At 39.6% G+C, this 12,547-nt stretch overlaps 1 protein-coding gene across 1 annotated transcript in view; it reads right to left on the bottom strand.

Annotated features, from left to right (window-relative positions):
• Nucleotides 1-12,547, bottom strand: part of LOC108784940 (plasma kallikrein-like) — a 41,842-nt gene that overhangs the window by 1,413 nt on the left and 27,882 nt on the right. Inside the window, exons 11-14 of the mRNA XM_018553892.1 lie at nt 6,722-6,897; nt 4,890-4,982; nt 2,638-2,777; nt 385-539 (exon numbers count right to left, since the gene is read on the bottom strand). Of these exons, the coding sequence (XP_018409394.1) occupies nt 385-539; nt 2,638-2,777; nt 4,890-4,982; nt 6,722-6,897 (564 nt within the window). The remainder of the gene's footprint in view (nt 1-384; nt 540-2,637; nt 2,778-4,889; nt 4,983-6,721; nt 6,898-12,547) is intronic.

The following is a 12,547-nucleotide window of genomic DNA, read 5'->3' as shown; positions in this document are numbered from 1 at the left end:
GCCGATTGCTTTGAGTTTCAAGCAAAATGTATCTGCTGGCTAAAAAGTCTTGGAAGAAATAATCCTTACATATTCAATCCAAAACGTTTTGGCTAGGCAGCTATATTACTGTAATTATAGGGGGTATTTGCTGAAAACGCTATGATACGTTTTAAAATTTGATTTCAGAGCAACTCCTTTATTACATGGGTTCATACCACAGCAAAAACAGATACAGTTTTAGCACAGGAGGATAGTATAGCCAGTTTTGTAATGAAAGGTTTGGAAGTACAGCTTAAAATGAGTATATATTTAATTACTGACCCCAGTGACCCATCATGTGAAAACTATATAGAATTAAGTGAATGGGGGGAGGGGGATAATAATGTAAAATAATCTGCTTACATGCTTGTCTGTTCTACAATCCAGTCAATATACTCTGTGACCCTTGTGTAAACACCTGGCTTGTCTGGCTGGGCACATCCTTCTCCCCAGCTGGTAATACCAGTTAAATACCAAGTCTTGTCAACGTCACATGTTAGTGGTCCACCAGAGTCCCCCTGAAAAAAAATCATGCACACAATTATGTATGTAATATTCTATATCATATACAAAAAATATGAATGCACAAGAATGCTTAAGAGTTTCAAGGCAAGTCTCGCCTACAATCAAAATTCAAGGGTTGTAGTTTTTGGTAAGTTGAACCACATCCTGGATAAATTCTATCTCTCATGACTTCAGTGACAACATATTTCTACCAGAATGTCCCTACCCTATTTCTATGGTCATTACAAAGCCCAATGATGGTGTCACTACCGACTGCAAATTTGATCTTTGAAAGCTCTGAGGGATATAGCACATGAATTAACCCATTGGTACTTCCTCAAAACTAAATGGGTGCTATGACTTTTAAAAGAGGCTCAAAAATATTCAGAAGAACCTGTTATGAGAAATCTGAAAACTGTCTTGGTGACCCATTAAAAATTCCATTCCCTTTGCTGTCATAGTAATCCAATGGCTCCAGTACATTTTAAGTCACTGACATGGAATGGGTGTGCAGATTAGGAGTATGACTTCACTCAAAAATTCCTTGCTTGTATGTTTGTTCAAGGAATGTTAAAGCCAAGAAAGTCAGATAACTAGTATATTTGGTGGAGGCAACACAACAAAGCAAGCAAATTTGATGCTAGAATTGCTAAATTTGCAGCTGTTAATCAGAGGTTGGTCTTTTACCTATGCACATGATAGGAATGTGTGATGTGTTATTACATCACTAGTATTAATCTTGTAGTCTCAGGCCCAGGAAATTACCAAAAAAAGATGTTTATGAGTAACAAAAATCTGAAGTGTAATTTTCATGCTGAAAGAAAATTACAACTTAAAAAAATTGAGAATTAAGCCCCAAATATTAGTATTGTTACACTAAATATGTAATTAAAAAAATATAGTAGAGCTCACAGAAGGGAATTTATCAAATCTTTAGCAGACAAAATCTAGAGCAGCTGTGCATGGCAACCAATCAGCCTCTCTCTTTCATTTTCAAATCTTAAATGAACAAACTGAAGAGAGGATCTGTTTGGTTGCCATGCAAAGCTGCTTCAGATTTTGTCTGCTCCAGTTTTCATGCATTCCCCCCACAGTGTCTTTGGATAAATATATGAACATGTATATCTAGGCTAAGGTTAACAAAACTTTCCCAAAAAATGATTGCTAATGTTACTATTCATTAATAGTATTATGTATTACTATTTATTGAATGTTATAGAGGGACTCCAGTGTTATTTAAAAAAATTATAATAATTTGAGGAGGTCAGGTAGAGGTGAGTCGAAGGGGTAAACAGAAATGACCTCCATAGCAAATATCCAGTGGTCATAAGCCCCAGTCTCTCCACTGCCAGGTTCTAGCTAACTTCAGTGCAACACCTATGATGTACCCATGTACAGTAGTTTTATGAATCATTTTTCCTCCATAAAACACACTGTGGTTGGATGTAAGTCCTAATGGTGAGGTGCACAGGGACACGTAACCAACAAATTGGGTCCATGCAGCATTGCACCATTTACCTTTACTACTCACCGTCTACTGACATCCAGTCCTCTACTGTACAAAGGGTTGCAGTTTTTGTGAGTAATGTAACTAACAGAGTCAATTAGCAATACATTGTTATCAGAGCCAAGACAAGGTAGGAGCAGATTTGAAGCTCATGTATAGTCCTCCCTCATGGCTGCCCAACACATGCAGAGTGGAACAGGGCTCCTTGCAGAGTAGCAGAGGAGTGACCCTCACTAGAATAGGTGATCACTAGAATGACATTGCACTACTGTCAAGCAGAGTGATCTCTGTCTGACAGTTGGACTAATTTGCTGCATGTGATGACTGGGCAGGAGGAGAGAGTGGCGATAGGACAACCGTTGTTTGGATGTGGCTGATGTGGGGCAGGGTTTAATGGCAAGCTCATACAGTACCCAGAAATGTTAAAGCGTTGCTTGTCAGAGCCAGCCTTGATTCAGCTATGACCAAAAAGGTGACTTCTAGGTGCCTACACTTTATACCTACAGCAGTTTTGTTTTTTAATTGTAATGACAAGGTCTCATTAATGCTTTTAAATTGTACCTGTACAAATAGCAAGATATTTTTTGTCCAAATCATTAACTCACCTTACATGAGTCAATTTTGCCCTCTTTGTATCCTGCACAAATAACCTTGTCATTTAGCTTCACGTGTGGATAGCTACTTTGACATTCCATACTTGACTTTAGTGGCACCTCTGCTTTCTGAAGCACATCTGCAGTAGTGCCTAAACATTATTTGGAAAAACACTTGATAAATAATGTTATAAATGCACATATACAATTACAAAAGACAATTGAATATGAATGGATAAATGCACGAATGTTTCCTAACCAAAGATGGGATGCAGCTACATACTGATGTGGAGTAAGTAGGCCATCACTTGCCAGCCAGAAATGGGTATGTACTCACAATGCTGGTGGCCAATGTCACTGCTGTAAGCCACACTGCTGGGCCCCCTCTGTCACAGACAGTGCGGTTGACCCTGGAACATGTTGCTGGTACCTCCTCACTTTTTTTTGGCACTCTTCTAATGGTGGGGGGAGGGTGGGAGTGAAAGGTAAGCAGTCTGATTTCACTGACTGGCTAATGTGCCTGTGCCAAAATCACTTACATCTATTGCAAAGTTCTTTAGCCTCTGTAGCATGACACAAGCAGAGGTCACTCACACAGAAAACCACATTTGACCCCACTGTTTATCCCCAGCAGAGCCTCCCTAATGGTCAGTTTGGTGCTACTACATTAAGGCACCAACAAGAAGACTTAAGAGCAGATAGTTACATAGTTACATAGTTAGTCAGGTTGAAAAAAGACACATGTCCATCGAGTTCAACCTATAGAGATATGAAGAAAAAAAAAGAGGAAAAGCATAAAAAGCAACGCTATGCCCACAATTACCCACTGTTTATCCAGAGGAAGGCAAAAAAAACCCTATAAAGCATGGTTCAATTTGCTCCAACAGGGGAAAAAAATCCTTCCTGATCCCATAAAGCAATCGGATATTCCCTGCATCAACAATCTCAGATGGGAGTGGGGCCACACTTACCTTTTATAGGAAAAGGGGATGTCTATATCTATGAATCTACTGATCATTTTTACTTTCAGTTTTACTAAAGTTGAGCTTTGTTTGTGAATTTTTTTATTATAATCCTATTGTGAATTGTCTAGGTTGTTGACAGGTTTCCTTTAAAGTGAACTTTTGGCAGGACTATGGGCATTAAATTGTTTAAATATTCGTAAAGTATATCTAAACACAAGAACAAATATGTCATATATTGCAGCTTACCAGTCCTTAGATGTGATGGCTGCATTCGTTTTCTTTTTTAGACTTTTGTCCCTTTATTTTTACCTGGCGATCCTGACTAGTATGTAATATATTTCCTGCACGGAATCTATGGAGGAGCAGCATTGTCACCTTAGGACAGGAGTTTTGTTAATGCTACGGAATACCTCCCCAAATCCTTATCTCTATAACATAGAGGTTTATAGAGAGAACCAAGAGAGAGGCAGAGTGTACAGGAAGTTATTGGCTCATTGGATTTTTGTCAGGAACAACGGGTCTTTTTCTGCACTTATCAAACAGATATAACAAAACACTTTCAATGGTATATTTAACCGACCAAAAAGGAGCAAATAGGAAAAGTTAATTGTTAGAGTTTACTTTCACTTTAACAAGCAGAACAGGAGGTTTAAAACAAGTCTTTACTGACTTCTGCAGCTAAAGGCACTATGGATTAAGCCATCCCCACATTTGCAGAAGGAGCACTGAAGTTGTCCCAGTCATTCTCTCAGGCAGTTCAGCTACCCTGCCTCTCCCTAGCAACAGTGACTTGGCAGCCTGTTATCCTTCTATGGCAGGGGTAGCCAAACTCTGGTCCTCCAGCTGTGGTGGAACTACAAATCACATGAGGCATTGCAAGATTCTCACAGACATGACTCCCAGAGAGAGATGCATCATGGGATTTGTAGTTTCACCACAGCTGGAGGGCCGGAGTTTGGCTATCCCTGTTCTATGGTCTAACATGAACACAAATTAGGTGTTTTAGGAGGATACGCAGGGGGAGCTAAGCTGCTGTGGCAGAATGATTAAAATTACTTCAGTGTTTTCTGCTGTGAAACTTGTGGATGAATTGCTCCTCAGTGCCTGCAGCTACAGATGTAATGTAGGGTTTGTTAAAATCACATTTACAGCTAGTTAATAATATGTAATAATAATACAATAAAAATATTTAATATTAATAATATGTAAATACTTGAATGTCCATAACCTGGCCACGGGTTTGCTTTATGTATCCCTGGATGTTATAACTACAGAAAGAGATGTTAAAATTGTAAATACCAGACTCTTCTGTGTATCCCCATCCTGTTGTCCAGCACTTGCTAGAAGTTATGAAGTCTTGACGTGGTGGAAGGCAGATGGCTTGTTGATAGTCTAAAATTCATTGACAGCAGAAAAAAATTATAATATGCTTTTATGTAGTCATAGTCAGTTTAAAATGGAGCAGCTATAAGATGGCCCTAAGTCCAGCAGATGGCCCTAAGTCTCAGTATTAAAGAATTAAATATCACTGCTCCCTGTTTGACATATAATTCTGTTAGTGTATTGTGGAATTACATTTCGTCGCCAGAGCCATTTGTCCAGCTGTGGAAAAACTACAAATCCCATGTTGCATCTGTCTCTGAGAGTCATGCCTGTGGCAGTGAGAATCTTGCAATGCCTCGTGGGATTTGTAGTTTTACCTCAGCTGGAGGACAGGAGGTTTCCCACCCCTGGTGCACACTCCTATATGTACTTAGTCCACAAGGCCCTTTAATCACCTTGAGAAAGGGGACCTGCTTGTCCCAAATCATGCTATGTTTTTGTATTCTATACTGTACATCTTTGTATTAAAAAAGCAGTTGCACTGCATTAACAATCAGTTTGAAACCGGGAGTTTTCAAAGTGATTCAGGAGGGAAGAAAGCTCCAGTCCTGGGTCCATGTTTTGGTAGTAATCAGCACTTGGTTGTACAGGTGTGCCCAACCCTTATGAAAATGGGGCTGACTAGGGGGATTAGTTTTGCTGGCAAATAGGAACAGATGGTGTTCAGAAGTCAGGAGGACTTCCCCCAGAAGTCAAAGTGGAGTCAGGTGGTGTGTGCGTGCTGTGGGCACATGAAGACAGTCAGGGAGGCTGAGAGAACTGGTGAGACTGCGGGAGCCAATAGCTTGAGGGGCCGCCAATACAAGTGTGGGACACCACTACAGAGAGGACCGGTGGGTCAGAAATGTTAGAGTTAAGAGTGGAAGCCAGGAGGCTATACTTGTGTAGTTTTGCAAGCAGTGCATGGATGCAGTGCTGAACAACCCCTGCAAGGGTATCTGATGTGGATGTGTGAACTTTAATTGGAATAAAAGTGGGCTACCAAGCCCTTTAAAAGAAGATATTGCAAGTGGACTGCATCCTTAAAGCACTCAGCACAATATAAATAAATAAATAAATATAATAAATACATATATACAAGTGAAACTCGAATAATTAGAATATCGTGCAAAAGTTCATTTATTTCACTAATAGATTTTTTTTTATTACTTAAAGTGACACTAAACTGAGGAATTAAATCTTACTTTAAAAATGCATTCAAAAACCTTAACAAAAATGTACCTTATTTATGCAGAGTGGCTTTGAATCATCTGCGGAATTTTCTGACACAATCACCATTGTTTGCTTTTGTTTTTTCCTGGGACTTTTTTTGTCTATATTGCTTTTTTGTTTGTGTGTAGATATTTTTTATGCCTCATTAGTTTGAAGGCTCATATATGCGACTCATTTATATATGTTTCAAGGAATTAGATGTGTATGATTATTAGCTCGGCACAATATTGTTTTTCACAATTTCTTATTTATGCATCACATGCTCCCATGATAGACTACAATCTCAATACAAATTAGCTAACTAAAGGCGAGATTGTAGTCCATCACGGGAGCAAGCTTGGAGTGGTGGCTATTTTACAACACACACAGGGACCATGTGGAACAAAAGTGGCCACCCTCCAGAAGGAAGGACAGTGTCTTCACAAATTCAGAGATGATTTGAGGATCTACAGCTGAGTGATACACAAATAAGGTACAGCTTTGCTAGTTTAGTGTCACGTTGAATTAAAGTCCTATTATCTAACTAAAATGCTTACCACTGTATGTTATAGGTGTGTTTAGCTTTAGCAGTGCTAAATCACTGCCATTTTCTGCACCAATATAATTTGGATGAATTATGATTTGCTCAATCTCAGACTTGGTTGTAGCTGTAGTGATGTTTGACAACTTTGTGATGCCACTGTAAACTATCCAAAATCTAGGAAGGTGCCAACTAGACACAAAACGAAAATGCAAATAAGAAAATGATTTTAAAAAATACTTTTATACTAACCACTTGCCAACTTCTGTTATTTCCTACCAAAGAAAATTAAACACTTAGCTATGCATACAGTTCAAAAGGATGGTTGGATGCAAGGAATCTGAGATCCAAATCAACTTTTAGATTCAAGTTTTACAACCATGCATGCTTATGACTATGGAGATGGCAGAAGGCAAAGGGGGTATCTGTGGATGTCCTATGATGATAATAAAAATTGGTAATATAACCTAAGTTAGCCTGTAACCTACTGCCGTACCTTTGAACTACAACTTTCCCATACCTTAGAATGGGCCTTAATGAAAGAGGTTCTTGACCTTTGGGGGCATTGCATAAAGTTTAAGAATTTTCCTGGCACATGGTCCAAAAATTATCGAAGGAAGATAACAATGAAAGCCTTAAAGGGGGTGTGGTGGGAAGTGGGTAGCTAATTGTAGATTAATAAAGAGGTCATACTTACCTAAAGCTACAGGCAGAAGACTGATGGGTTGTAGCCTTATAAAGATCTTCCCACCCCTTATTGCTATTATCACAGCTTTATTGACAGGGGTTTACCTTGGCAGTAAAAAAAAAATGGCATCTAGTTGATGCGTTCAGTGGGCCTTGATTAATTGGATGTGTTTCCTGAATGTATGGTTAGGATAGGCCTTAAAGCCATGTTATGTTCGGTGCCCACAGTTCATGTGGCTGGGACAGGATTTCTTAGCAACTGCAAGTTATCAGCATGTTTGTTATTGTTTTTGCAATTAGTATGCCATGTAAATCAATAAAGATGTTGCTCTACACTTCCAACTAAGAACAGCCTTAGGGCCTATGTCGACAGGCTTTGGGCTTGTGTTGATCAGTATGACATCAGTTTGAGACCCTTCTGAGCTTACTCAGAATTCATGACCTGACATGTATTTTACTTGCTTCAAGCAAGTTTTGGCATTCCCATAGGCCTGAATGGTTACAAAACCCATTTGAAGCTAAAATAAGTATGTAGAGACTGGCCCTTAGTGTCTTTATCGTGTGTGACATAGGCAAAGCATATTTACCAAAGTGTTTTAGTCTATGATTATGCCTATACTTCTCAGCAAACCTGCAAATATCTCATACAAATATGAGTTAATATGCTGTTCCCTAAGGTTGTTTTCATGAAAGGTTTATTTATTTACATCTATGGCCGCCCATAAAAGACCCCAACAGCTCATTCAACAACAAGATGTACACTATATTGCCAAAAGTATTGGGACACCCCTCCAAATCATTAAATTCAGGTGTTCCGTGAAATTTCCTTGCTACTAAATATTCCACGGTCAACTGTTAGTGGTATTATAACAAAGTGGAAGCAACAGTAACCCAGCCACAAAGTGGTAGGCCATGTAAAATGACAGAGCAGGGTCAGCGCATGCTGACGCGCACAGTGCACAGCAGTCGCCAACTGTCTGCAGAGTCAATATCTACAGACCTCCAAACTTCATGTGGACTTCAGATTGGCACAACAACAGTTCGTAGAGAGCTTCATGGAATATGTTTCAATGGCCGAGCAGCTGCACCCAAGCCTTACATCACCAAGTGCAATGCAAAACATCGGATGCATTGGTGTAAAGCACACTATCACTGAACTCTAGAGAAGTGGACGTGTTCTCAGGAGTGACGAATCATGCTTCTCTGTCTGGCAATTCAATGGACGTGTCTGGGTTTGGCGGTTGCGAGGAGAACGGTACTTGCTTGACTGCATTGTGCCAAATGTAAAGTTTGGTGGAGGGGGGGTTATGGTGTGGGGTTGGGCTTGGCCCCTTAGTCCCAGTGAAGGGAACTCTTAAGGCATCAGCATATCAAGGCATTTTGGACAATTTCATGCTCCCAACTTTGTGGGAACAGTTTGGGGATGGTCCCTTCCTGTTCCAACATGACTGCGCATCAGTGCACAAAGCAAGGTCCATAAAGACATGGATGAGCGAGTTTGGGGTGGGGGAACTTGATTGGCCTGCACAGAGTCCTGACCTCAACCCGATAGAACACCTTTGGGATGAATTAGAGCAGAGACTGCAAGCCAGACCTTCTCATCCAACATCAGTACCTGACCTCACAAATGCTCTTCCCCTTTTGGAAGAATGGTCAAACATTCCCATAGACACACTACTAAACCTTGTGGACGCCTTCCCAGAAGAGCTGAAGCTGTTATAGCGGCAAAGGGTGGGCCAACTTAATATTGAACCCTACGGACTAAGATTGGGATTCCAAAGTTCATGTGCGTGTAAAGGTAGGCATCCCAATACTTTTGGTAATATAGTGTAGATTGGCCATTTGTAGGAACAAATGTCAGAGCTTTGCCAGCTTGAGAAAAGGGAAGGAAGTAGCAGATTCTACTGCAATTTAGTATGGGCAGATGTATTTAAGCATTCTCCGACAGATATGTGTCCTGTGTGTGGCCAGCTCAATATGACATATTTAAGGAATCAGATTCAATAAAGCAGTTGTTTTATAGACATATATAATATAAATGTTCAGATCTTATCTGCAAACAGTTGTCATTTTCACACACATTTATGGTGGACTGAGGATGGACTTTATGTAAAGAAAAAAAAAAAAAAGAGTAAATACTGTTTTCTCTCCATGTAGACAATGCCACTGAAGTTGACATCAAGAAAAATTGCTTTGTGCATGGATCTCCTCCTTGACCTCTCATACCCTAATACATTTTTACAATTGTCAACTTTCTAATGGCATGTTACTGTAACAATGCCTCATTGCCAGTAAATCCAGTCCATAAACAAGGATTATCAGTGTCTAGGGATTTCAAGCTTACTTACCTATTGTGTAGCATCTCCCCACCTTTTCTGCCAAGACATCACATTGCACTGGAAAAGTTTTAGAGTTCACCCAGTTCACTAAGCTGCATTCAGTATTATAATTCATACCAAAAACCAGCAGACATTTTATTTTCAAAATGATAAGTTCACTAATGCAAATATTATCAAGGTCTGCTACAACCTACTTGATGGAAAAAGCTATTTATAAATTGAAAACTTCCATTAGTGAATAATAGTTATATCACCACATCAAAAGTGACAACTTGTGATTATCTATGAAACTGGTAGTAACACAGTGGAGAAAGTAAGAGGAAATGGTTCACTTACTTTAAGTGGGCCTCGGGACCAGATGGATGTGACACACTGTCACATCCATCTGGTCCCGAGACCCACTTAAAGTAAGTGAACAATTTCCTCTTACTTTCTCCACTGTGTTACTACCAGTTTCATAGTCCCCCTAGCCTCGCGCCCTCACGTTTGTTTTTTGTTTCACAAGTGCAGGCACTCCTCCTGTCTCTTAGGGCTGCAGGCGAGGTAGAACTACAGTACCCTATTCCCTTGGGCCAATCCGAGAGCGCTGTTCGTAATATTTGTATGTGCCATGAACTTGTGATTATCTGTGAGCATTGACTTTGACATTTAAAATGCAAATTGGCAAAATGACATGACTGCAGTAAATTTAGTTGATTCATGGAATAAAGCTTTGAGGGAATTTAAACAAAAATTTTTTCATAATTAAAATGAGCAAATTGGATGACCAATGTCTCCAATCCTTTGATTACAGTAGGGAGGAGCAGTGGTTACAGTGCAGCTTTTCAATGTTTTATTACATTACAGCAGGCAGGTCCATCTGCAGACAGCAACTACAAGCAGCGCTTAAACCACAATTGTTGACTACATTGGGTCCAAGGCTTTGCGTATGGTTCACTTACTTTAAGTGGGCCTCGGGACCAGATGGATGTGACACACTGTCACATCCATCTGGTCCCGAGACCCACTTAAAGTAAGTGAACAATTTCCTCTTACTTTCTCCACTGTGTTACTACCAGTTTCATAGTCCCCCTAGCCTCGCGCCCTCACGTTTGTTTTTTGTTTCACAAGTGCAGGCACTCCTCCTGTCTCTTAGGGCTGCAGGCGAGGTAGAACTACAGTACCCTATTCCCTTGGGCCAATCCGAGAGCGCTGTTCGTAATATTTGTATGTGCCATGAACTTGTGATTATCTGTGAGCATTGACTTTGACATTTAAAATGCAAATTGGCAAAATGACATGACTGCAGTAAATTTAGTTGATTCATGGAATAAAGCTTTGAGGGAATTTAAACAAAAATTTTTTCATAATTAAAATGAGCAAATTGGATGACCAATGTCTCCAATCCTTTGATTACAGTAGGGAGGAGCAGTGGTTACAGTGCAGCTTTTCAATGTTTTATTACATTACAGCAGGCAGGTCCATCTGCAGACAGCAACTACAAGCAGCGCTTAAACCACAATTGTTGACTACATTGGGTCCAAGGCTTTGCGTGCAGTGTGTCACGTGCATTAGGCTTTAACATAAACCACTCAATTACACACTCACGAAGGTCTCTTTTGTGTACAATGGATCCAGGCCAAGTGTAATTCTATGTATGGTATTGCACAAACTGTGTCATTGGACAGGTTTTGAGAATGTATTTTATTGTAAAATCTAAGAAAATCATAGTAAGCTGATGTGTGAGTTTAAGAACTACTGCTAAAACCTCTGGGTTTGATGCCTGGAATGAACTTGTAGAAGTTTGATTTTTTTTAAATTTCTTCTGAGGACTTTGAATCTGTATGTTCTTGGCTTGTGAGTCAAATGTAAAAAAAAAGTCACTTTTCTCTGTTCACGGTTCCTTTGTTTTTCTATGGGTTAACGTACAAGTGTATCTATTTCCAACCTACCCTAACTTTTGCCACAGAAGTACTGTGGTGTGCTCACTATGAGTTAGTGCCATTTGGTGGAAGGATACAGAGCCAAGAGGAGCAAGGCTAAAAGCTTGTACATGCATTGGACACTGTGAAACCAGGTGATTTGTTTCTAAAGCTCCTTTGAAGTTAGAGCGATGTCAGGACTGCTGACAATAATGGTGGCAGATTCATTTGATGGAATCGGAGAAAAGCAAGAGAATTGGAAGTGCGACAAGTTCTCTTGAACTGTTACCAAGTTGGTGTAGATATTGATACCAACTGTGGACAAACACAGTGCAAACTAAACAAAAAAGTAATTGAAAGCAGTGTCCCTAAATTCCGGCCCATGTGAGGCTCTACTGCATTATGTAACATTGAAATTAAAGACAAAAATACCATATTTGAAAGTCTCAGAATATATACTGAAATAACTGATGCCTTTTTAACACTTAATTTCTTCTGAAGTTCTATAAACTGACACTTGCAGAACCTACGGAAGTTTGGTTTAAATAAAGGCGATTGAAGTTTCTGTGGAGAAAGGTACCGGATCAGGTGAAACCACATGATTAAATTATCTTCACTAAGTTTCTTTAAAGGGTATTCTTCACAGGTCATAATGGCACTTAGAAATAAAGAACTAGGCTGAACATTGACTGCACATTTTAGATTCGTACCTCCAAGCAGAAATCAAAGGTAGCGGAAAAAGAAGTGAGCTACACGACATAGCCTAGTAGCCTAAAAATGTATGTATGTATGTTCTTACTTTTTATTCTGAAATTTTTTTTTTGATCCCTGCCAAATAGTGGATTTTTGAAAGGGGAAACTGTATACAAGGTCCTGACATTCTGTACAGGCAGCTGCTTTCAGACATACATTAAT

The sequence above is a fragment of the Nanorana parkeri genome, unplaced genomic scaffold, assembly GCF_000935625.1.
Source record: "Nanorana parkeri isolate BGI_ZX_2015 unplaced genomic scaffold, ASM93562v1 scaffold133, whole genome shotgun sequence".
NCBI classification, from domain to species: domain Eukaryota; kingdom Metazoa; phylum Chordata; class Amphibia; order Anura; family Dicroglossidae; genus Nanorana; species Nanorana parkeri.
The sequence above is the reverse complement of the archived record's forward strand: the minus strand, read 5'-3'. Positions and strand labels throughout refer to the sequence as shown.